This window comes from Artemia franciscana, chromosome 7, assembly GCF_032884065.1.
Source record: "Artemia franciscana chromosome 7, ASM3288406v1, whole genome shotgun sequence".
Classification (NCBI taxonomy): Eukaryota; Metazoa; Arthropoda; class Branchiopoda; order Anostraca; family Artemiidae; genus Artemia; species Artemia franciscana.
Genome location: NC_088869.1, coordinates 15,820,639 through 15,847,490, shown reverse-complemented (window position 1 = coordinate 15,847,490; position 26,852 = coordinate 15,820,639). Strand labels below are relative to the sequence as shown.

At 34.7% G+C, this 26,852-nt stretch overlaps 1 protein-coding gene and 1 long non-coding RNA gene across 2 annotated transcripts; both read left to right on the top strand.

The window, feature by feature from the left end:
* Nucleotides 1–977: 977 nt before the first annotated feature.
* LOC136028898 (uncharacterized) lies at nucleotides 978–13,383 on the top strand. The gene is made up of 2 exons (XR_010617905.1): nucleotides 978–2,493; nucleotides 13,107–13,383. It is a non-coding gene; the product is annotated as an uncharacterized LOC136028898 (long non-coding RNA).
* Nucleotides 13,384–23,108: 9,725 nt separating this feature from the next.
* LOC136029610 (glycoprotein-N-acetylgalactosamine 3-beta-galactosyltransferase 1-like) lies at nucleotides 23,109–24,010 on the top strand (the record flags this gene model as incomplete). Its single annotated transcript, XM_065708113.1, has 1 exon — nucleotides 23,109–24,010. A coding segment is annotated over exon 1 (888 nt), but the record flags the coding sequence as incomplete, so codon positions are not given.
* Nucleotides 24,011–26,852: the final 2,842 nt, after the last annotated feature.

The following is a 26,852-nucleotide window of genomic DNA, read 5'->3' as shown; positions in this document are numbered from 1 at the left end:
ATTTGATTTTTAGAAGGAATTCATGTCTCAGAGCTCTTATTTCAGATCCTGACCAGACCTTTTGACATTGGGGGGAGTCGGAGGGGGAAATCTTGGAAAAACACTTGGAGTGGAGGAACCCGGATGAAGCTTGGTGGATAGAATAAACAAATGTCCTTGATACGTGATTGACAGAATCGTACTGGATTCGCTCTCTTTGGGGGAGTTGGGGGGAGGGGTTCAGTGATTTGGCGAGTTTGGTGCTTCTGGACGTGCTAGGGCGATGAAAATTGGTAGGCGTGTCAGGGAGCTGCACAATTTGACTTGATAAAGTCGTTTTCCCAGATTCGACCATCTGCGGGGCAAAAGGGAGAGGAAAAATTAGAAAAAATTAGGTATTTATAACTTACGAGTGGGTGATCGGATCTTAATGAATTTTGATAGTTAGAAGGACCTCTTATTTTCCTTTTTAAATCAATCTATTGATTCATAGAATTTTGTTAGAGCTCATACCATATGATCTCTTGGCTCTTAGCTCTTCTCGCCTCGTCACAAGTGCCATATGAGCTCTTAGCTCTTGTTCTATTTCGGCACCTACTAACATTTTAATTCACTTATAAAAAGCTTAGCCATTATTAGATTATGCTACGAAAGTAGTAAGAAACCCCTTGCTGATTGAGATAAAAAGTGAAAGAGAAAGCATGTCCTAAAAGGAATAAAAACAGCACAAAGGATCGCTTGTATTAGAGAATTTTCAAGAAGTTTTAAGAATTTGTGGGAAAACTTTTCAACATTAATAGTTTTATTGTTCAATTGGGATAGTAGTATGGAATGAATTTCTCTTCTTTAAATTCATGATTGCTCCTAGTTTCTCATGAATTTGATAGAGAAATAATGTTTACCCAATTTATTGCTAGCGCCACCAAAGGTTTTTTTTTTTTTTTTTTTTTTTTTTTTTTTTTTTTTTTTTTTTTTTTTTTTTTTTTTATTGTCAAAAAGCTAATGCTAAATGAAAGTGCTTCTATCTAAAGACCAGAGCGAGCAAAGTTAAATTTAAATATTTGTTACCCATTACCAAAGATTTTTGAACTAGTTTTGCCAAATTTTCAAAGTAAATCACGTAATATTAATTTTACAATTCACGAAGGTGTTGCAAAATATAAATTAAGGGATTTAAAGTAATATACTCCAACCGCTGCCTAGGACCAACATAGCTGAGCCCGCTTGTCTTCCACCACTAATCTGTTCAATTCTTCACTCCTTACCCCGTCCTCTGAAGTTCCAATTTCCTTTAAATCCTTCTTTATGAAAGCAATCGTATGGTGATACAAAACAGATACCTGAAGCTATGCTAATAAGCAAGCTCTTTTTGACTCGCTCTGTGCAGCACAGAGGACACTCGTATGATGTACTGGAACGAGCACCCAATAATATCCCACCAAGTGAGTCGTCTTAGTTAAACAATGAGTATGTTTTTGATCCTCACAAAAAGTATATGCCCGAGTTTTTGCTAACAAGCCGTGCTATTATTTTTATTATAATGGAGACTAATGACTGGAATGGAGATCTTTTTTATTGTTCAAAATTGTTTGTACTAGACTTATTTAAAGTTTGTGGTATAACATTTTAAATGATTATCGATATTTGATAATATCGAAGAGTACCAGTATGGTAATAAAGTACTATTTTATGTTTTGATGGATTTCTTCTTCGTCAAAACATCTTCTGTGATTAACAACAGAGGAAGAAATCACCAAAAAACGACTGCTACAAAAGAACAAGCACAGAAGCAAATTTGGGGCTGTGCTCTGAATCCCAAGCCGATGGGACTTTGAACTAATAGCTACTGGTTTTGAGGGGAGGAGTTAAGGGGTTGAAGTCCAGTGCAACCTATTTTGATTTATTTGCTTAGTGGCGAAAAACCTAAAAATAACCAAAAAATTCCAAAGTTGGAGATATCATATTATCTTCTTTTTTTAACTATTTTTTATTTACAATTATTTTTTATTTATTTGAATTTGTTTTATTGTCATTATTTAAATTCATTTTCCTTTCAAGATAAATTTAACAGAAATCTTCTTTTGTATTAAATAGGGGTATACACATTAAAAAAGAATAAAATGCTATTTCGTTTTCTGTCATCTATCTTGGTATCAGTGATATTTCTGCAATAAGGATTCTTGACATCCTATATTTTTCTCATATGTATGCTATCTTAATATTAATTGTTATAGTAATAGGCTATACAATATAAAGATATGATTTATTAGTCTAATGGAGATGTAGTCTTGTGATAAATAACGGATATCACGTTGCAGAATATGTTGCTTGTTTATGTGAACTCTTTTATTCTACCAATAGATTACCCGAAATAGGAAGGACATACTAGGGCATCCGTTTAGCATTACAACTTTCGAAGACACGCTTTATTGGTCTGACTGGAATCTTCACACAATAATGAAAGCAAACAAGTTCACTGGGATGGATGCCAAGCCCATCGTTGGACCATATTTGGTAAGCAGTACTTTGACCTCTTATCAATTACATATTACATATGAAAGTTAAAATGATTTATAAATTAAAATTATTTTTTGAATTAATTCCGTTGATAAAAATAACGTCGGTATATAGACCGCAATGTAAGATGAAGAGGCATATCGGATGGCATTAAATTCTATAAAGAAATAGAACAGTAAATTGAGGATTTCTTAGCAGCTGTGGATGAACACTTAGAGCAGATAACTTTTGTGAAAGACTACGTAGTGACAAAGGATATCTACTTGATGTTGACGACCTGAGAGAGTACCGCTGGAGAACTTCAGGTAACAGGTTATTGAAACCTGTGAAGGCAAGGTGAAGATTATTTTTGGCAATAATGGTATCAAGAATGGCATCATATCGAATGGCCTTAAATTCCATAGAGAAATATAACAGTAAATTGAGGATTTCTTAGCAGCTGTGGATGAACACTTAGAGCAGATAACTTTCGCGAAAGACTTCGTAGTGACAAAGGATATCTACCTGATGTTGACGACCTGAGAGAGTACCGCTGAAGAACTTCAGGCAACAGGCTACTGAAACCTGCGAAGGCAAGGCGAAGATTATTCTTGGCAATAAAGGTATCAAGTATATTAAGACCTGTATCTGCATAAAGGCCGGTAAAAGGGTATAGTCGAAGAAGGCAAAAATCGTCATATAATGCCCTGTTCTGGACTCTTTGAAGAGAGTTGAGTGTAGATTTGTTGGTATTTCCCCAAACTGAGCAGCAATGAGAAAGGTAAGGAAACAAAAAAACAAAATAAAGATTAAACACTACATCAGGTGATAAAACTGAGGTGGCAAGGTTTAGCATTGAAGTTTGCCTTAAAAGGACTGAACGTGTGTATGCTATGTGGGTTTTAAATATCAAAAAAGAATCAATGAACACTCCTAGGAACTTGACTGTAATAACCTGGGGTATTTCATCCTCACCATAAAATAAGTGGATCATATTGCCGAGCCCAAAATTTAGGTTTAAAATGGCATTTTAAACCTCATAACCGCACTTTTTTACTGTTAATCACCATGCTATTAAACAGATACCATTTTCTAACATTATCAAGAAGATTTTGAACTTTCCAGACTGCCAAACTCATGTCGAAGTTTGCAATGAAAAATTTAATGTCATCAGCGAATAATATAGGGTGAATAAAAGAATCAATACCATCCACTAGATCATTAATATAAACAAGAAATAAAAGGGGACCTAGCACCGAACCTTGGGGAGCTCCCTTAAAAACTGGTAAAGGCGGAGAACATGTAGAATCAATGGACACATACTGGTATCTTCCTGAAAGATAAGATTTGAACCAATGAAGGGGAACTTTATGCACTCATAAACGAGTCAATTTAGAGGCCAATAGGGAATGGTCAACCATATCACAATGACAGGAAGAATGAACTTGACAACCTTAGTCGGAATACGGTCTGGGCCAGAAGATGAAGAACCCCTCAAACCATTGACAATTCTGGCTATTTCAGCTTCAGAGACAGGTTCCAATGCCATTGATTTAGGACAAGGTGGTCCTAGATAAGACCTAAAATCAGGTAGAGAAGAAGAAGGACTTACAGAAGAGGCTGTAGTTTTGCCAATATTAGCAAAATAGGAAGTAAACGGATCTTGAACTTTTAGCTCACCTCTACATTTTTCCCGTCAATCACAACACTTGAAGGGACAGAAGGAGGCAGAAAAGATGGCCTGATAACAGAATTGATTACTTGCCATGTCTTCCTAATGTCTTTACCGCACGCAGAGAACTTTCTATGATAAAATAACGATTTAGCCCTTCGGCAAAGCGAATTGTAAACTCTTCTATAATCTTTGAAAAGTTGAAGCCGAGAATCACGCGAAAATGGCTTAGAGCATCTGTAAGCCTTCCAAAGATAATTTTTCTTCCTCCAACTTTTAAGGAGTCCAGGGGTCATCCAAGGATTCAAAGGGGTTGTTCTTTTCGATGCTGGATTTTTACAATTAAACATTTTTCCGTGAACGAATGTCTTAAATACCTTTAATGACGTCATCGTCATATATATAGATAGATTTTTGAAGTTCCCAGTTTTTTACTCTTTTAATACTGTTGTCTTTTCAAAATTATTTGATTATTCAAGCAAGTCGATTAACAGACAAAGTGTAACAGACATAACAGACAGACAACTTATTTTTATATGTATAGATAGATTTTTGAAGTTCCCAGTTTTTTACTCTTTAAGAAATTCAATCTCTTTTAATACTGTTGTCTTTTCAAAGATATTTGATTATTCAAGCAAGCCGATTAACAGACAAAGTGTAACAGACAGACAACTTATTTTTATATATATAGATAGAAGATAGATTTTTTAAGTTCCCAGTTTTTTACTCTTTAAGAAATTCAATCTCTTTTAATACTATTGTCTTTTCAAATATATTTGATTATTCAAGCAAGCCGATTAACAGACAAAATGTAACAGACATAACAGACAGACAGCTTATTTTTATATATACAAAGTGTAAAGTCTTATAAGTGACAAAGTGTAACAGACATAACAGACAGACAACTTATTTTTATATATATAGATAGGTTTTTGAAGTTCCCAGTTTTTTACTCTTTAAGAAATTCATTTCTTTTAATGCTGTAGTCTTTTCAAAGATATTTGATTATTCAAGCGAGCCGATTAACAGACAAAGTGTAACAGACATAACAGACGGACAACTTATTTTTATATATATAGCTAGATTTTTGAAGTTCCCAGTTTTTTACTCTTTAAGAAATTCAATCTCTTTTAATGCTGCTGTCTTTTAAAAAGATATTTGATTATTCAAGCAACGTAACGGACAGACAACTTATTTTTATATATATATATATAGATAAATGGCTAAGTGAAAGAGCGTTTCTTGCACCGAAAAACATAGACGTCCACGAAATCAACAATATTGTTTTGACCAGGATTCGAGACCAGGCAGTAATTCACAAGTCAGTCGACACAATTCTGGAACCTAAGGAAGGGGTTAATTATCCAGGCAGTCCTTTACAAGTCAGTCGACACAGTTTTGGAACCAAATGAGGCGGTTAATTATCCATCTGAATTTTTAAATTCCGTGGATCTTTCAGGGTTTCCACCACACGTGCTACAACTAAAAATAGGCGTACCATTAATACTGTTAAGAAATATCAACCCACTTACTCGCGCGGGGGGGCTTGGGCTTGTCTATCTATATAAAAATAAGTTGTCTGTCTGTCTGTCCGCATATGACGTCTGAATTATTTCTATCATATACCAATTCAAAAACGAAAGTATTCAAGCCGATGTAGCTGAGTTGGTAACGCGTTATGTTCCAGATTCTAGGTTCGAGAGGTTCCAGGTTCGAACCTTGACTTTAGTATTAATACAAAAGAAGAAAAAAACGGTAAAAACTACAAAAAAAAACTAAAAGAAAAAAAGCTAAAAAAAGGTAAAAAACTAAAAAAGAAAAAACTAAAAAAGGGTAAAAACTAAAAAGAAAAAAAACTAAAAACTAATAAAAAAACTAAAAAAGGGTAAAATCTGCAAAAAAAACTAAAAAAGGAAAAAACTGAAAATAATGGAGAAAAAGAAAACTAAAAAAATAAAAAAAATTAAAAAAGGTAAAAACTACAAAAAACTAAAAAGAAAAAAAATAAAAAAGTAAAAAAAAGGTAAAAACCAAAAAAAAAACTAAAAGGAAAAAAAAACAAAAATATATTTCAAAACTAAAAAAGAAAAAAAAACTGAAAAATAAAGGAGAAAAAGAAAACTAAAAAAAGGTAAAAACTAAAAAAAAAAGAAAAAAGAAATTAACTAAAAAAGCTAAAAAAAAAGCGCCCCCACCAACTAGGTGTTGGGGTTGCGAAGCGCCCCCACCAAATATATAAGAGATTTTCTGGACACAAGACAACAGTTAATAAAGAAAAAACTAACAACTATCTAGTTCAACATTGTAATAATGGTACGTGTTCCATATCAGATATAACTGTCACAATTTTAGAAAATTTTGAGTTAGAAAATTTAGATAAAGAAGAGAAGAATAATAGACTACGTAAACAGGAGAATTTCTGGATCCATACTCTTGGTACAGCTTATCCTTTTGGGCTAAATGATTGTGTTGCAAAATATGGTGACATGTCTCATGTTGTTGTTAAATGTATTGATGGTTTTATGGACCATCCTTCTTTTACTTGTCCTACTAAACGTAGAAAACGATCACGAGGACATAGGAAAATAAGAAAAGAGGACATAGATGAAGAGGACATAGGAAAAATAATAGAAAAAATGAATTAGATTTACATATGCTTTCTATAGATCCATGCCAGCTACTTGAATCTAGGGGTATGATTTCTGTAATAAAATGTCTAAATAATTTATCCAAGAGGAATTTAATCAAACTTTTCTAGATTGTTAAGAATAATACAGCTCTTGAATATAATTTTAAAGTAATATGCGATACAATTTGCATTCTAACTAAAACGAAATTTATTTCAAAAATGAAAAAGTCTGATAAGTTTGGTAATAAGGACAACAGATTATATTTACCTATTAATTTTACTTGTAAGCAGATTGAAGATATTAATTTACCGGAAATTTGAAATCAGCGGGATGTGAAACAGGCCCTTCCTAGTAATTTGAATTATAGTGATAGTCCAGTTTTAACTTATAAATTTTCAAAAACTATTGGGCAAATGATTTTTGATTAGAATTTAATACTTAAAAGATTAGATAGTGATATAAATTGGAAACCGGTTTGTAATTGTAAGCAACTTGGCTCATTTGTAAATCCCACTTACAAACATGTTATAGCAGGGGACTTGTCAATAATAAAACAAGATGATCTTCAAATTTTAATGAATAAAGGGGCTAATTTCCGTCTTTCTCATCATCTGAAACCATCGAGTGTTCTTGATAGCTTGGAAAATGATTTTGATTTATTTATTGATAAGTGGTGTAAGAAAGAGAATAAAAATAAAGAGAGTTTTCAAAGTTGGAAGAATTTAATTATTAGTAGAATACGAAATAAAATATATTCCAACTTAAAAAATAGTAACACTAAATCATTATTTTATAATGCTAAGATAAAACAATCAATTGCTAATCTACAGAATGAATTTCTAATTGTGCCGGTGGATAAAGTTAATAATAATTTTTCCATAATTTGTCAGAAGCTGTATTGTGATATCTTAAAAAGGGAGTTTTGCACAACTAATGTTTACGCAAAGGTAAATTTAGAGGATGACAATTTAATCGAAAAGACTGAAGAAATACTTTTTAAAAATTTTAATATTAAAATAAAAGACAATGATAAAAAGTTCCCTTTCCTATATTTGACTGTAAAATTTCATAAGAATCTCCCTAAACCACGGTTTATTGCTGGAGTAGGTAAATGTCCAACCCGCATTGCTGTTACTGACCTCTCTTTAATTTTAAAGGAAATTATAAATAAACTTAAAACCCATTGTTCTGGCATTAAAAAATTTTCGAATTTTAATCCATATTGGAGTGTTAATAATTCACTGCAGGTGATAGATTCTTTAACAATGGTTTCAGCTAAAAGAATTGAGTCTTTCGATTTTGCGACAATGTATACTAATTTACCACTTAATGTAGTGTTAGATAATTTAAAAACGGTTTTCAAGAAATCTTTCCTCTTATCTAGTAAGAGGCTCTTAAAAATAGACACTTATAATAAAAAAAGCTATATGGACAAATTGCTTTAAGACTACAGTTAACTTGAGATGTTACAGCTTGGATATGATTTTGATTTATTAGAATTTGTTTTATATAATACTTATATAAGATTCAATTAATTTGTACAAGCAAATCGTGGGAATTCCCATGGGGGGGGGGGAATGCCAGCCCATTTAGAGCTGACTTGTTTTTAAGTCAACTAGAATATAATTATATGATGGATAAGAATAATCCCAATAATTTAAAGCATGTTTTTTCAAATAATAAAAGATATTTAGATGATATTTTGGTCTTAAATTGTAAGGACTTCATTGCTATTTCTAAAAACATATATCCATCAGAGCTAATTCTTAAACCTAGTCATGGCACTGGTCTTGAAGATCATTTCTTAGATTTAAATATTAATATTTCTGATAATAATAAATAAAGTTTTAAAATGTATAATAAAACGGATGATTCCGATTTTGAAGTGATTAATTTCCCATTCCCTGAAAGTAATATACACTCAAATATCACATATTCGGCGTTTTTCTCACAGTTACTTCGATATGCAAGGTTTTGTAGTAATTATGTTGATTTTAAAAATAGATGTATAATCTTAAGCCAAAAATTGATATTAAGAGGTTTTTCTGCAAATAAATTAACTTGGCAATTTAAAAAATTTAGTTTTCATTATAACGAACTTTTAAATAAATACCAAAAGAATTATCTGGAAATACTTAGGGAAATTTTTAGCTAATTTGGTAGGTTCGCGTAAAAGTTAAAGTAGCCCCATCTATTTCGCGAATTGTATATCTAATTGAGCAAACTTTTCAAAAATGGCCACATGGCACTGATGAAATCTGTTGTAAGCTTGTTTTGGTGTTACTTGGTTGTTCTACATTTGTTAGTTTTTTGTTTTGTTTTTTCATAGGCAGCTATTTTGGGGGTGATACCTGACACGGGGATACCGTAGGTATTCTGTGGTAGGCACAACACTTGACTGGGTAGAGAATCTAAAGTGCCGAAACCCTATAGGCAAGTGTATTCTCCTGATGAACCCTTGTGTTGGGTTGTTGCCTCTGAATTATTTGTCTTTACTGTTTTGTTGTTTGGTAAATGACGACTTATACTTATTGACGATATGACTGCCTGTCTATGGATTGCTCTTTATGGTTGATTGTGTACGGCTATGCTGTTTGACCTATGTGATTGTATGGATGAGTAGGGTTAAGGCCTCATTCAAGTGCTGGTCTATATTAATCACTTATTTAGGAAAACAGTATTCCTTTTCTCCTTCTGTCTCCTTTTTTTTTTTTTTTTAATGTGTTTGTGCTGTTGCATTGATGATTTCTCTTTTCGTTATATAAGTTTATATTATTGTTTATATTTATATTCTCTTTCGTTATAAGTTTATCATCAAATTTAGTCTTACTCACTAAAAGTTACGAGCCTGAGAAAATTTGCCTTTTTGGGTAATAGGGGGAAAACATACCCTAAAAGTCATATAATCTTAACGAAAATTACACCATCGCATTCAGCATATCAGAGAACCCTATCGTATAAGTTTCAAGCTCCTATCTACAAAAATGTGGAACTTTGTATTTTTTGCCAGAAGACCGATCACAGATGCGTTTTCAGGTTTTTCTGTTTTTTTTCCTAGGGGTCATCGTATGGACCAATTGGTCCTAGAATGTCACAAGAGGGCTTATTCTAACGGAAATTAAAAATTCTAGTACCATTTTTAAGTACCAAAAAATTGGAGGGCACTTAGGCCCCCTCCCACGCTCATTTTTTCCCAAAATCAACAGATCGAATTTCGAGATAGCCATTTTGTTCTGCATAGTCAAAAACTATAATAACTATGTATTTGGAGATGATTTACTCCCCCATTGGCCCCGAGGGAGGGGCTGCAAGTTACAAACTTTGACCAGTGTTTACATACAGTTATGGTTAATGGGAAGGGTACAGACGTTTCTAGGGAGATTTTTATGGTTTGGGAGAGGAGTTAGGGGAGGGGGCTATGTGGGAAGATCTATACTTGGAGGAATATGTCATGGGGGAAGAGAAATTCAATGAAGGGGTGTAGGATTTTCTATCACTATTATAAAAAAAATGAAAAAAATGATATGAAAAAGTTTTTTCAACTAAAAGTAAAGAGCAGCATTAAAACTTAAAACGAACAGAGATTATTACGCATATGAGGGGTTCTTCTCCTCCTAAATACCTTGCTCTTTACGCTAATGTATTGCTAGTAATTTCAGCTATTTATTCTACGGCCTTTTTGATTCAGGGGTCATTCTTCAAGAATTGGGACGAAATTTAAGTTTTAGTGTAAAGAGCGAGGTATTAACGAGGGGACAAACCCCTTCATATACATGGTAAAATATAAGAATATAGAAGTTCGTTACGTAAGTTAATTCTTAAGTTACATACATTTTTTACTAATAAAATCGTTCGTTAAAAAGTAAAAGTTCTAGTTGCCTTTTAAACTAATCGAAAAAATGGAGGGCAACTAGGCCTCCTCCCCCATCCCTTTTTTCTCAAAATTGTCTTATCAAAGCTAAGGAAAAGCCATTTAGCTAAAAAAAAAAGAATTAATATACAAATGTCATTTTAATAATTTATGTGTGGAGAGCCAAAATCAAACATACATTAATTCAAAAACGTTCAGAAAATAAATTAAAAAAAAACTAGTTTTTTAACTGACAGTAAGGAGCGACATTAAAACTTAAGACGAACAGAAATTAATCCGTGTATTAAAGTGGCTGTTCTCTTCTCAACGCCCCGCTCTTTACGCTAAAGTTTTTTACTGTTTTGCAAAGAAGAATTGAAAGAAAGAGTCAAACTTTAGCGTAAAGAGTGGGCCGTTTAGAAGGGAACATTCACTTTCATAGACGGAGTAATTTCTGTTTGTTTTAAGTTTTAATGTCGCTCCTCACTTTCAGTTAAAAAAGACTAGTTTTTTATTTAAATTAAATAAAAAAAACTATTTTTTTTAACTTAAAGTAAGGAGCGACATTAAAACTTAAAACGAACAGAAAATACTCCATATAAGAAATGGGTTGTCTCCTCTGCAATCCCTCCTTCTTTACGCTAAAGTTTTTAATTGTTTTAAAAAGTAGAATTGTGGCAAAGAGTTAAACTTTAGCGTAAAGAGCGAGGAATTGCGGAGGGGACCACCTATTTCATATATGGAGTAATTTCTGTTCATTTTAAGTTTTAATGTCGCTCCTTACTTTCGGTTGAAAAAACTAGTTGTTTTTTTTTTTACTTAATTTCTGACCGTTTTTGAATTAATGCATGTTTGATTTTGGCTTTCTGCACATAAATTATTAATATGAAATTTGCATATTAATTCTTTTTTTGGCTAAATGGCTTTCTCTTAGTTTTGATCAAACAAATTTGAGAAATAAGGGGTGAGGAAGGAGGCCTAGTTGCCCTCCAATTTTTTGGTTACTTAAAAAGGCAACTAGAACATAATTTTTAACGAACGTTTTTATTAGTAAAAAATATACTTAACTTAAGAATTAACTTACGTAACAAACTTCTATATTCTTATATTTTATTATGTATGTGAGGGGGTTTGTCCCCTCTTTAATACGTCGCTCTTTACACTAAAGCTTAAGTTTTGTCCCAATTGTTCAAGAATGACCCCTGAATCAGAAAGGACGTAGAATAAACAGTTAAAATTACTAAAAATACTTTAGAATGCGGTATAGATCTGAATACGGATTGTTTTCTCATGGACAATTATATGTTGCATCAGTCGTCCCTAAACGACTGAAAAATATGAATTATATTTGGAGTCAGTCGTCCCTAAAGACATAGTTATTAGGTTTTTCGACTATGGTGAATAAAATGGCTATCTCAGAATTTTGATCCGGTGACTTTGGGAAAATAATTAGTGTGGGAGGGGGCCTAGGTGCCCTCAAATTTTTTTGGTCACTAGAACTTTTCATTTCCGTTAGAAAGAGCCCTCTCGCAACATTCTAGGACCACTAGGTCGATACGATCACCCCTGGAAAAAAACAAAAAAAAAAACAAAAACAACCCATACAACTAAACACGCATCCGTGATCTGCTTTCTGGCAAAAAAATACAAAATTCCACATTTTTGTAGATAGGGACTTGAAACTTCTACAATAGGGTTCTCTGGAACGCTGAATCTGATGGTGTAATTTTCGATAAGATTCTATTACTTTTAGGGGGTGTTTCCCCCTATTTTCTAAAATAAGGCAAATTTAAAAGGCTCGTAACTTTTGATGGGTAAGACTAAACTTGATGAAACTTATATATTTAAAATCAGCATTAAAATGTTATTCTTTTGATTTAGCTATTGGTATCAAAATTCCATTTTTTAGAGTTTTGGTTACTATTGAGCCGGGTTGCTCCTTGCTACAGTTCGTTACCACGAACTGTTTGATAGTGATTTGTGGTAATTTATGCTTGGGAGATCATTAACTTTATTTTTGTTTATTTTTGGCTTAATGCAGCTCTTTACTTTTTTTGAAAAGATGTTTATACATTAATTAAAAGTAAAGAAATAGATGAAAACATTATAGTAGTGTCATTTAAATGTAAATGCAACACTATGACAACAAGCATGCCAAATATATCAACTGCTCAAATTTGTTATTTTTTGTAAGTAAAACTAAGGTAAGTTGAACAAGCAAGTTATTAAGCAAAGCAGTTCAAAACCATAAGGGTGGAAGTAGGTTCACTAAGGTCAGTTTTGGCCCAAGATTTGTTATCTTTGAATGCTTCTGCTTCATCTGCCTCCTTGGTAGTTAGGTTAATTTAGGTATTTGTTATTCTTTTATTCTTCATCGTTTATTCTTTTTATTTGTCTATTATTTATTAGACTTTAGTTATTCTTTTTTTTGAACTCTTCGCTTCAAGATTTTCATTTTCTTTTTTCTGTTCTCTTTCAGGTCTATTAACTGTTATTCCGTGATTTGAGTTATAGATGGTGCTTAAACACAATCACAGGACAACAATATAGACTACTTTGGATTCAAACCATTAGTATCAGTATCACAACCAGTATCACCCCTTTCCCAGATTGCGAGAAGTCACTAAGCTAGAATTTTACCTGGAAAACCACTAATATAGACCTTCGACTTATCTGTTTCCTTTGTAACGATAAATTACAAATTTTATACATACAAAAAAGATTATTAAGGATAAATAAAAAAAAATTATCATGGCTCCTGTTTATCTATTATAGATTGATCAAAGTGAGGAACTGTTTGTATCAGGGTATAATCAGTGTTGCTGCCATAATTACCTTAAATCGCATTGTCCAGCGAAACAAGAATTAAATCCTGTAGAATCGCTGGTTAGTGATAACAATGGTTGGACATCTCAACAGCATCCTACTCAGTTCGCCACGACTTTGATTACCATTCTCCATCAACAACTCTTTTAAAGGCAGAAGTACTGGGAGTAGTGACCGCTTTTTCGGTGAGCGAATTCCGCAAACTCACTATTCTGTTAGCGAAGAAGTTATTGCGTAGTCAAGTGGCAGCTCTCTTCTGATATAGTTTCCGACTATGCCGCCTAGTTCTGGCAGACCGGTCAAGTTGAAATGGCTTATTTAATGGAGAGTTAGAATTCAGGAGCTTATGCGTCATAATAATATCACCCTTTTTACATCTGTAGACAAGAGTGGGGAGTTTCAGTTTCTTCAGACAGGATGAGTAGTTTAAGTATTTGCATCCCTCAGTTGCTTTCGTAGCCCGTCTCTGAACTACTTCTAACTTTTGCTGGTCACCTTTGTTGAGGGGGCTAGCAACACACATATGAAACTCCAAATTAGGCCTGACCAATGCCTTATATAATTTAGTCATCACCATAGGTGACCCACTAGTGATTGTTCGTTTTAAATGCCAAGGAATTTGAGTGCTTTGGTATAGCTGTGTGTGTGTGCATAGTGAATTTTAGTTCTTTATTGACCCCCAAGTCTCTCTCCGCTTCAGACGAGATAATAGTCTATTTCAATCCATCCATCCCTAACATATGATAAGGGCATTTCTCATTTTTCTTTCCAAAGTGGATTGTTTGACATTTATTTACATTGAATTCAAGCCTCCAGAAAGTTGCCCACTGGGAAAGTACCCATAGGTCATTTTGCATAGAGGCTCTCTTATCGGGTACATCGACAGGTCCAATGAGTTTGGAGTTATCAGCATAAAGACTTATTTTATTTTTGACTGTGGTTGGTGTATCATTAATATAAATGTTGAATAAAGTCGGTCCCAAGATAATTCCTTGGGACACTCCAATTAATACTTCCACTTCTTCTGAAAAGAATACCTGTCCAGTTTTTCCAAATATTTTCAACCTTTGCTTTCTCCCGGGAAGAAACTGAAGCACTTACTCTACAATTTCATTATGTATTCAATATGCATTATGTATTATGTTTCATTTTGTATGGTCAGGTGTTCGACAATGTGAATATTCACGATCCTTCTAAGTTTTTACCAGCTACAGATGTAAGACTAATGGGTGGATAATTGGAAACGCTGTTACGGCTACACCCTTTGTTTACAGGTGTAACGTTGACACTGGCAACCAGCGTGTGTCAATCCCGGGGAGACCCTCCAACAAGGTTGACTCTAGTTCGGCATTGTGTAGTCACATGCATCATGAGAGGTGTAGCCTAAGTGAGAGACAGTAACAACGGCAATCAAAGGGGTAAAATTAACCTTGACTTGATGCCCACTTAATTGCACTATCTGTCTTGGCTTTTTTTCTACAATTGGCCATACACTTGACTTTTCCCACAACTATTTCATGTTCCATTCAAAAATGCGTGAACACTTTTAAATCGACTGCTCAATTCAGCTGCTATATATCTTTTGGGGTACTAAATTTATTGCCATTCACCAGTAGTTCTCCAACTGAGTGTCTCCGGATTCTGAGCTAAGCACAGTTCCAAAATCTCTCAGGATTAGATTTTGAATCCAATGCCAATCCCTCTCTATATTCTGTCGTAAGCTTTCTCGTGAGATACCTAACTTTATTTCGGGCTGTTTTAAATTTCTCGTAGTTCTCATGGGAGGGGTTACTCTTACATTTCCAATACTTCTTCTTTTTACGTACAGTTTGCTTGACATCACGAGCTTTCTCGTGAGATACCTAACTTTATTTCGGGCTGTTTTAAATTTCTCGTAGTTCTCATGGGAGGGGTTACTCTTACATTTCCAATACTTCTTCTTTTTACGTACAGTTTGCTTGACATCACGAGTGATAAATGGTAGGGTTTTGGGTCTTCTTTTCCAGGGAATTACCGTATGTTTTTCTGTTGCTTTAATTAAAACCCTTTTCATTTCAAGCCTAGCCTCCTCCATACTCTTATCATCAATGAATGACCAATCCTGGTCTGCAAACTCTTGTCTGACCTAGTTGTAATGGCATTTTTCGTACATTTTAATTAAGCGTTATATTTTACGTTACCGTCCTAAAAACGATACATTTTTGAATCCAGTTCCAGTCCCAAAAATTGTAGGGAGGTATGTGGACTATCATCAAGTTCTTTTATCTCTTTGACTCCTTCTTCAGAAAAACTAGCCACTGGAAGCACTATTCTCCTCCAGTCAGCTAACAATAAGTACATATTGCGGGTACCTGAGCTATCTGTCCCCAGCAGTTTAAGGCCACTAGGCCAGCCGGTACCAATCTATGCACTTTGCTTAGTTTTATGTGAATCCCTAGTTTGATTCCAGATTAGTTTTTGAATGAAATTTGAAAAATTTTATTGAAGCTACTGCGAGGAGATAAGATATTTGATTTCAACAAATTCAATCACAAGCCCCGAAGGACCGAATTCGTATTTCACTCATCAAACCAAAAAAATTAAATATCATAGATATAGCTCAAAAACTAAAAAACTAGCTAAACAATGCCAAAAACAATAAATCAGAAAACCAAAGCCATTTATTAGTCAAAAAAGTGGTAAAATTTAAAAACAAAACCAAAAATGAGTGATATAAAATTAGTGTTAGAGGTTCAAAAGAGAAAATATAAACAAGGAGGATGGAACAAAGAATCAAACGAACATGAAACTTGGGTATCAACAGTGCCAAGAGAAACAAGAAGAAAATCTGGTGGTTTATTTTATCAGTGATGAAAGGAAAAAGTTTTTTTTTCATATCTGGAGGTTAATCAACGGATGGGGGACAAGATAGGAACAATTCAAGTTCAGAAACAATCCGTGACAGACGGTGTGTGGATGTGGAATGTCTTTTGGGGAAAGTGTTTTCCGTGCGAAGGTTTATTATTGTATTTTTGTTTGCAAAACGGAGACACAACGTTCCTCTCCAGTGCTCAAGAGTTTCCAGGCTGGCCTTTTTTAGAAGGAGCGAGTATGACACCTTTGCTTCTTTAAAAATTATTCTCAGGGCCCTTTTTTAAATGGATTCAATTTTTTCTGATTCATCTCGGGAGATGCCAGGATAACAAACTAGACAAGCATATTCAAGATGCAGGCGGAAAAAGGAAGTATAAATCCTTAAAGAATGGGAAGGGGGGACGTTAAAATTATTCAAGAGCTTAAAGAGAGACATGGACGCATTTGCTTTATGGACAATATTTTTAAAGTTGATATCCTACTTTAAATTAGAGGTAATTGCAACTCCAAGTAATTTAAAGGAAAACACAGAAATATCTGGGGGGATATGGCTGAAGAAAAGGGGTGAGGTTTTAAGGAAACATATTGGCATTATCGTAGATTTAAAGGGGTTTACTGTCATGTCTAATACCGCAGCGTCATCTGCGATATCATTGAGGATACTCATAGGGTTGCTTACTAAGTTTCTAGCCAGTTTCAACAACCATTAGGTCATCCACAAAACTTTATCTGTCGCGAAACTCCTTCGCGAGGCTATTTATCATACCAGAAAAAAGGGAAGGACCTTCAGGTAGTCCATTGTGAACAGGGAGGGGGCTGGAACAATGATTCTGATATTTGACTACCTGTGATATATTTGATAAAAAAGGAGGCAACCAATTTAACCAAGAAAGAATCAATATTGAAATCAGTTACAAGTTTTGCAGCTAAAATACTGTAGTTAACAAAGTCAAATGCTTTTTGAAGATGAAAGGAAATTAAATTTAACCAGTAATTAGGTTTTTCGATAATTTTCCCAATTGAGTCATTAAGAAAAACAATGTAATGGGATGTAAAAGTGGATTTGATGTTCCTGAATTGTCTCTGGTCAGTATAAGGTAGGATTTTCTCCTCAAGCCAATCTGCAAGGAGTCCTTCATATAGTTTGATTATTGGAGTGAGTAAAATAGGATGAACACCTTCCAAACCAGGTTTTCTGTCTTTATTTTTCAAAGTGAAATCCTGTTTCCAAATTTGGATATATTGGCCAGACTCATCTCTTTGAAAATAACAAAGAAGGGCTTTGAGAGAAAGTCACTGAGAGCACTAATATAAGGAAACGGGATATTCAAAGGGCAGACACTTGTTTTCCGTAGTTTGTTTTTCCATAGTAAAGAGCTGTTTTTCCATAGTAAAGACTCTTGTTTTCCATTGTAAAGAGCGGGATATCCCGCTCTTTACGCTAAAGCTTTACTCTTTCTTTAAATTCTACTTTTAAACAGTAAATAACTTTAGCGTAAAGAGCGGAACGTTGAGGGAGGAACAGCCTCTTTCATACACGGAGTAATTTCTGTTCATTTTAAGTATTAATGTCGCTCCTTAATTTCAGTTAAAAAAACTTTTTTGAATTAATGCATGTTTTTATTTTGGCTCTCCGCAAATGAATAATTAAAACGAAATTTGCGTAATGACTTTTTTTTGCTAAATGGCTTTCCCTTAGTTTTGATCTGACGATTTTGAGAAAAAGGGTGGGAGAGGAGGCCTAGTTGCCCTCCAATTTTTTGGTTACTTAAAAAGGCAACTATAATTTTTAATTTTTAACGAACGTTTTTATTAGTATAAAATATACATAATTTACAAATTAACTTACGTAACGAACTTCTATATTCGTATATTTTTGTTATGTATATGAGGGGGTTTGCGCCCTCGTTAATACCTCACTCTTTACACTGAAATTTTAATTTCGTCCGAATTCTTTAAGATTGACCCCTGAATCACAAAGGCTGTATAATAAGTAGTTGAAATTACTAAAAATACTTTAGCGTAAAGAGTGAGCTATTTAGGAAGAGAAGGACCCCCCATATGCGTAATAATCTCTGTTCGTTTTAAGTTTTAATGCTGGTCCTTACTTTCAGTTGAAAACTTTTTCATATTTATTTTTTCATTGTTTTTTTTTAATAATGCTAGAAAATCCTGCGCCCTCTTTATGGAATTTCTCTTCTCCCATGACAAATCCCTCCAAGGGAAGATCATCCCACGTATCCCCCCCCCCTCCCAACCAAAAAATCTTCCTGAAAAGGTCTTTACACTTCCAAATAATCATTACTGTATGTAAACGCTGGTCAAAGTTTGTAACTTACAGCCCCTCCCCTGGGGACTGTGGGGAATAAGTCAGCCCCAAAGACATGGTTATTATGTTTTTCGACTATGCTGAAAAAAATGGTTATCTCAAAATTTTGATCCGTTGCCTTTGAGAAAAAAAGAGCTTGGGAGGGAACCTAGGTGCCCTCCAGTTTTTTAGGTCACTGAAAAAGGGCATTAGAACTTTTAATTTCTGTTAAAATGAGCTCTATTGCGACATTCTAGGACCACTTGGTCGATACGATCACCCCTGGGGAAAAAAACAACAAATAAACACGCACCCGTGATCGGTCTTCTGGCAAAAAAAAAACTAAGTTCCACATTTTTGTAGATAAGAGCTTGAAACTTCTACGGCAGGGTTCTCTGATACGCTGAATGCGATGGTGTGATTTTCGTTAACATTGTATGACTTTTAGAGGGTATTTCCCTCTATTTTCCAATAAAAGGCAAATTTTCTCAGGCTCGTAACTTTTGATGAGTATGACTAAATTTGATGAAACATATATTTAAAATCAGCATAAAAATCCGATTCTTTGGATATATCTATTGGTATCAAAATTATGTTGTTTAGTTTCGTTTACTATTGAGCCGGGTCGCTCCTTACTGCAGTTCGTTACCACGAACTGTTTGATTACATGTACATGATTACATGTACATGAGCTGCCTCTTTTATGAACAAGCAAAATTTACCAATCCTGCTCAAGATACCACCTATTTTATTGAATGCCTTTTGTCAAAGGACTGATTCCACAGAAGCTCTCAAATCGCCTGTTATTTTTAAGTTTTTCTTCGTTTTTAAGAATGACAAGAGTTTGTTACCATAGCAAGTTTTGTGGAGCTGTCAAGATAGAGCGGTTTTAGGCTTTAAAAAATTTAGGCTAAGATTATACAAAGCACTAGTTATCAGTCAATGATCTTGATGCTGCATCAAGCATTGTTCCCATTAAAGAGCTTCAAAAAAGAGAGTGCAACATAACTTGAATTGGCTCTCACTACGTGCGCTACTAAAAAGAACTTGCCAGACACCCTACCAGAGGTCTTGAAACAACATGTAAGATTCATAAGCTGTTCATCGTAGGGCGTGCTGACCCCTTCCCTCCCCTCACTGGAAATTAAAGTTCAAAAACATAAGGTTCAACAGTCTATTTTTCACTGGCTTGAGCTTCTTGAGGTATGCGAAGCCTGAGAATCACAGTTGAGAAAAATTTATAACAATGCCCTTTGCAGCCTAGCAATGACGTGAATGCGTCAAAGCTTCGAGTATAGGAGAGCATATTTTTTTTAATAGCTGGGGGGGGTTATGTTTTCAAATTCTGAATAAAGATACCGAAAAAGGGTAAATGTGTTTACCTTGATTGTAAGTTCGATGACCGTAGCTAATTTACCTCTAAGTAATATTACCTCGTCCACAGCTTATGGGAAAAAAGCGACCAGAGTTGCTGATTTCTCAGTAACCCTTGTGGGTATAGTGACTGATGATAGTAGTCTATATGCAAGCATATCGGATAAGAAGTCTGCAGGAAACGAACCCTCGTAGTCTAGGAGATTGACATTGAAATCACCCATGACAATCGTTTCGCACGGCTGGTTCTGTATAGCTTCAAGGATTTCACGAAGGATCTGCAGAAAAGTCACCGAAGAGCCACTAGGGGAACGATATACCTCTCCAATGATCAAAGTACCAGAGTTACCAGGATTGGTTTCAACAAAAAGTGATTCTAAAACTCCTTCAATGTTCTTAGAAAGATCGTGTCGGGCGGTGTATGGAACTCACGTTCACATTTTTTCGCAGTTGTATCCAAGTAGTTCCAGTAATAAATCCGTTCGCTCTGTAACAAACGTTTCGCAAATACCTAAAACGTTGGGACGTGAAGAATCTTCGCATATAAGTTTTAGCTGATCCAGAGATGACGAAAGGCCTTGGATGTTAAGGTGTAGGATCCGTAGACAATCAGATCGTTTTGAAACCTTACCCAGAGTTGAACTATATCTACAATTAACTAAATTACTAATCCCAATATCACATTTATTCGGTAGACTTCCTTCTGAACTATTTAATAAATCCAATAAATCTAGGGGGCTTTTCTCAAGATTTTTAAGGTTAGAAATCATCCCAGCGGAATCCCTGTGGCCAGACTGAGAACAATTAATTAACATAACTTACCAAAAATTGTTTGGACATGGAAAAATTGTGTGGGCATGCGTGGGCAACGATATTTAGTGTAACCCCCTCGAGAAATGTATACCCACCATACCCTGATTTACACATGAAAAACCTTTGTGTGTTTCTATAGAATTCGTTTTTAAAACAACGACGCAAAAAGTTTTTTCGATAGAGCCACTACTGAGGCAAACATAATGTATCTATGCTCACAAATATGACAACACCTTCGTTTTTTTTCCAAAATTAAGGCTCTTAATGAATTTTCACTAACTTATGACCTGTATAGATAATTTTCTTATGCTAGAAAATCCAGGGATGCCAATTATCCCGAAAAGATAAGGAGCTGTTTACGAGATAAATAAATAGATACAAAATTATTGCTCGGTTAAAGATACAGTATATACATGATATGCAACTGATTTTTGACAGATTCTCGTTTTCATTTTTATATGTTATCACCTGACACAACTTTTAAATGATTTTGGATTATTTTCAATAGTTCGTAATGACATCATACAGTAAAGCTGCAATCTTATAAACTCGTAATTCTAGTAAAATACTAGTTTTGTTCAGCTTAAACAATGAAGGCTTCAAGAAATACTATAGCTTTTTATGGCTCTTTGCTAGGTTTAAATAAAGAAATAGTCAAAAATTTATTCCAGTTTGTTTACATTAATTATGGTCGCAACAGCAACTGCAAGCTGTGTATACATAATGATGATGCCTAGAATATAGAATATTATTTATGGTTATAATAAGTAAGTCACATGCGGATATAGGACAAGTCAGTGGCAATTAAGCATAGAAGATGCAACAACATCACGGTTAGATTTGCACAATCTATACAAATATGGCAAAGAAATTCATAATAATAAAATGTACAAGAACAAGCACACAGGATATATAAAGCATTATAATAATATGAATTATGAAGAGAGAAAAGAAGAAAAAATGTTCGTGGTGACAAAATTATATAAATATATATATATATGAAAATGTATATGAAATCATATATATAAAAGTATTAGCTGTTGGGGTGGAGCTTCGCGCCACCCCATCACCTAGTTGGTGGGGGCGCTTCGCGCGCCCCCCAAGCCCCCCCGCGCGCGTAAGTCGTTACGCGCCATTGTAGTTGTATCCCTGTGTCCCACCTGTGAATATAGATAGATATATATATGTTTTTAACTACGGAAAACTTGCGAATATACAACATTCTTCGCTGTCCCATTGTCTGTACATATAAATAGATTGTCAGGTTTACCGACTCTTGAACATGCAACATATAATTGTCCATGGGAAAAACAATCTGTATTCAGATCTATACCTCATTATTCTAATGATTGCCCTTGAGCTTTGTTGATGGTGATTGCTAATCGAACATTTCCTGTGTCCCCGTTGTCATTTATATATCCCCCAGTGCCCACCGGCGTCCCCGTTGTAGTTGTGTCCCTGTGTCCCGGTCGTCATTTATATTCCCTGTGTCCCGGTCGTCATTTGTATCCCGGTGTTCTGGTATGTAATTTCTCTTTGAGTGTCCCGGTCGTCATTTATGTTCCCTGTGTCCCGGTCGTCATTTGTGTCCCGGTGCTTTGTTGATGGTGATTGCTAATCGAACATTCCCTGTGTCCCGGTCGCTTTCTCTTTGAGTGTCCCGGTCGTCATTTATATTCCCTGTGTCCCGGTGTCCAGGTCGTCATTTGTGTCCCGATGTCCCGGTCTGTAATTTCGTCAGTCGACAAACATGACGTCAGTCGACACACAAACATGACGTCACTCGAAAGACATAACCCACAGACAACTTATTTTTATATATATAGATGTATATGACAAAATGTATATAAAAGGATAAAAAAGATAAACAAAGTTTAATAGCTAATGGATGAAAAGATGGAAGCACACGATAAAATGAGAGACAATTAGAGGAGATAATAAATATATAAAGTAAAGTAATAGATGAAACCACCCACAACATGTTATTTTTATCTACTCACTTTCTATTAAAATCGATTTTTAATGTTTGGTTACTGTCCAGGGTATGTTTCATTCTTTATTAGTTGCAGCTATGACTCTAGCTTAATAATACATTTTGCAAAAAGTTAAGATACGATCGTTAAAGCTCAGAAACAATTCACTAAAATTGAAAATTCTACTAAATTCCTCAAAGAAAATGATTAAAAGGGACCTTGCAGGTCTTAAAATATAAATTGATAAAAAAAAATATATCTTGAAAAACATAAAGGCAACATATGCTGACACTAAATAAAAGAATAAATGTATGAAAAAATGTGATGACAAAAAGTAAACGAATAATTATGGGAATAATTATGGGATCCTTATTATTATTAGTTTTATATTATGCACTACTGAATTCATGGGCTGCGGCCATATTTACAAGTAATCAAACAACTGCAAACACAACTTTTCCCATAAATTCAGTTACTGCTAATTCAGCAACAGTGAAATCCAATCCAGCAACCAACAAAATATTGATTTGGGTAATGACATCCCCAAAAAATCATCAAAAAGCTCTTCATGTGAAAAACACATGGGGTAATAGAACTGATAAACTTTTGTTTTTTAGTACAGAGATAGATGAAAACTTACCAACAGTAAAACTTCCTGTCCAAGAAGGGTATGCTTTCTTGTGGAACAAAACCAGAGAAGCATTCAAATTCGTCTATGAAAAATATTTACAAGACTATGATTGGTTCATGAAAAGTGATGATGATACTTTTGTCAATGTGGAAAATCTTCGTTACATGTTAAGTAATTACAGTCCTTCCAAACCGACATATTTTGGCTGTAAATACAAGTTACCTGGCTCAGGTCAAGTTTTTATGAGTGGTGGAGGAGGTTATATTCTTAGTCAAGAAGCCTTACGGCTCTTTGTTGAAGAGGGATACAACAACAAGGAAAAATGCAGTCAAAATCCAAGAGGCTTCGAAGATGTTGAAATGGGACGCTGTCTTGAAAATGTTGGTGTAAAGGCAGGTGACTCACGTGACGAATTTGGAAGAGAAAGGTTTTCTGCATTCCCACCGGAAGGAGAGTTTGATCCGGCTTATTTTCGGAAAGATTTCTGGGCTATGAACTATTCCTATTATCCCAGAATATATGGACAGAGCCATCTATCCGATAATGCAATTTCGTTTCACTATGTCACTCCTGCAAATATGTATGCTCTCGATTACTTAATGTACAGATTTAAAACAATTAAAAGTACTGATGAGAAAATACCTTGATCGAGATCTGATAGCCAATAATTGACTGTTGCCTATTAATTTCTCCTATCCCGGTGGCACCGCAGGGAACTGGCATTGGTTACGTGGCAGGCTTCTATATATGGATCCCTCAAAACCGCAGACAATTTGAGCGTTTTCTTGATGTAGTGACGTTACCAAAGGTTTAATATAACCGCCCAGCAACGAATTATATCTTAAGGTCCTGACCTGATTACATAATAGCCAATAATTGACTATTGCCTATTAATTTCTCCTATCCAGGTTTCACCGCCGGGCCGAGAGAGAGAGAGAGAGAGAGAAACACACATACAAACACGCAGAGTCAGACAGATTAAGACAGAAAGACAGACTAAGAGACAAAACACACAGTCAGACACAGAGGCAAAGAGAGAGACAAAAATACACACATACAGAAAGAGTCAGTCACACGAACACATGAGACAAAACACACACGAGCCCAAAAGGAGGGACAAAAACAAATACACAGACACACACAGTCTGACACACAAAAATAGACACACAGACAAAACACACACAAAGAGTCAGACAAACGGGAATAGAAAAAGAGACAAAAACGCACACACAAAGTCAGAAACACAAACAAAGACGGACACAGAGATAAAAACACACGTGAGACACTCACTATGAACAAATCATTACCTTCTTAGTCGCCATCTACAAAATACAATATAAATCGTGAAGTAGAGTCTCTGACAATACATTAAAGAACTCATTCAGAAACTCAAGCTGTGCTGTTTCTGAAGAAATTGGAAAAAAGTAATTTTGAAGGTAAGTCTCATCATTTTTCAATCGTTTTATAAGTTCTGTAGATAGTCCACCTGGAGTTCCGATAAAATTTACACTTTGTAGCTTCGTGTTAATTACTCTTAGGTCTATTTCTGTTTTCCAGAACAATACCATCTGTTTTGTTTTTTTTCAGGACACAAGTTCTGTTTATGGTCACAGAGGGGTTATTTCGAAAACTTGTTAAGAGTTTACTTTGGACATTTTACCCTGGTGTCTGGAATACCCCCCCCCTCCGTGGTCGAAAACGGGCAATTTCACTTTCAAAAATGATTTTTATGTTATTTTGCCTAATATTTGTGAAACTAAACATGTAATTATAAATGAATCATCAGATCACTGAATGCCTGAATATATATCCTATTCATTTTAAACTTCTCCAAAAATTACAAAATAAAGCTATAAGAGTTCTTGGTAATGTGGCTTCATTTTTTTATTGTGACTTCAAAGTTTAACAGAAACGAAGATTCTTTTCTTATTTCTTTATATATCCAGCGCTAGTCAACCTAAGATTTGTAATCATAATATTCAATCTCTAGCCTATTACTTTCATGATTCAGTAGTTCAGACCGCCAACTTGCTTTCTTCGGTTGGTCAGAAAAATCTTCTTTTTTTTGTTTGCCTTTTTTTTTAAATTCACGGCTGTTTTTTTTTCATCTTAGGTGCCAAGACCCTATAGATGCAAAATATTCAGTGGCCCCGACATGGAATGTATAAAAAAGGTAGCCAAAGCCGTATGGAAGAATTTGGGATTAAGAAGTTTACATTAGATGACTGTTTTCAAAGATCAGTAGATCTATAGCAATTGTAGACAAACATTATCATTCACCACCCAGCAAGGGTTCTTAAATCGATACCAACCATTTTAATATATTTTAAATGGTTTTTCTAAAATATCTGAGAAATTAGGTATCGCCATCTAGTTTTCTGTCCTTTATTCGGTCTTTTATAAGTTATGACAACACAGCCCAATTTATTCTAAATAGTTTGCTCACACAGGCTATAAAAGTTTAGGATGGACAAGATAAGGTAATCCATTAAAGTATTCAATTCCCTTAAAATAGTCGTATAAGAATAGAGGAAATTGTCACAAAAAATAGAAGAAAATATTGTCTAATTATGCATTTTATGAAGAAAAACTAAAATTAATGATTATTTTAGTAATCGTTTAAAACTCTTATCCTTTATAACAAATCAGTGAGTGATTGGTATATAGACAGTGTGCAGAACTGCCTCACTGACTTCGATCATTTTTTGGTAAGCATTGTTTACGAATATTAAAAAATAATATAATAAATAAGGGTTGAATGAAGGAGTAGGAGCTTCTTACACATTTAGAAGAGCGAGGGTTGAATTTCAAGCTTCTATCTGGAAAAATGTAGAATTTTGATTCTTTTTTTTGGCAGAAGAAAGGTCACAAATGCGATTTGTTTTGAAAGGCAAGTGTTTAGTTCTGAGTTAGAAATATTGGTAATAAATATTTCACATTCCCTAGACTAAACATTGTGTATATCATGGTGCCCGGCACTCCTCCAAGTGCGTTAAGAACAGCCTACTTTAGTGCATGGATGAACAGTGGCTTGGTTTTAAAAACAATCGAGTATATCGTAAAAGAGATAGACAAGAGAAATCCAACTGTTTTTCTCCTTGACAACCACAGTATCCTCACAGCTTAGATACGAAAACAGTTATGAAAACTCCTATCTTGCCCACGAGAAGCTTTTGGTACAGAGCTCTGAACTTAGTGCCTCCTCCAAGCCCGCGCTCCGACGTGTAGATCGTACTACAACACCATAGGCGGGAACACCATATCTCTGAACTACTGGTATCTAAGTTATGAATTGCTCCAACTTTTAGATTCAGACTGCCAGTTTCCTGTCTCCAGTCACTAGCATCGCTACCGCGCACTGTGTCTAAAAAATAAATCGAGTTTTGATAACCGTATTGGTATCTAAGCTGTGTCTTCTAGACAACAGCCACTTAGATGAGTCTGACG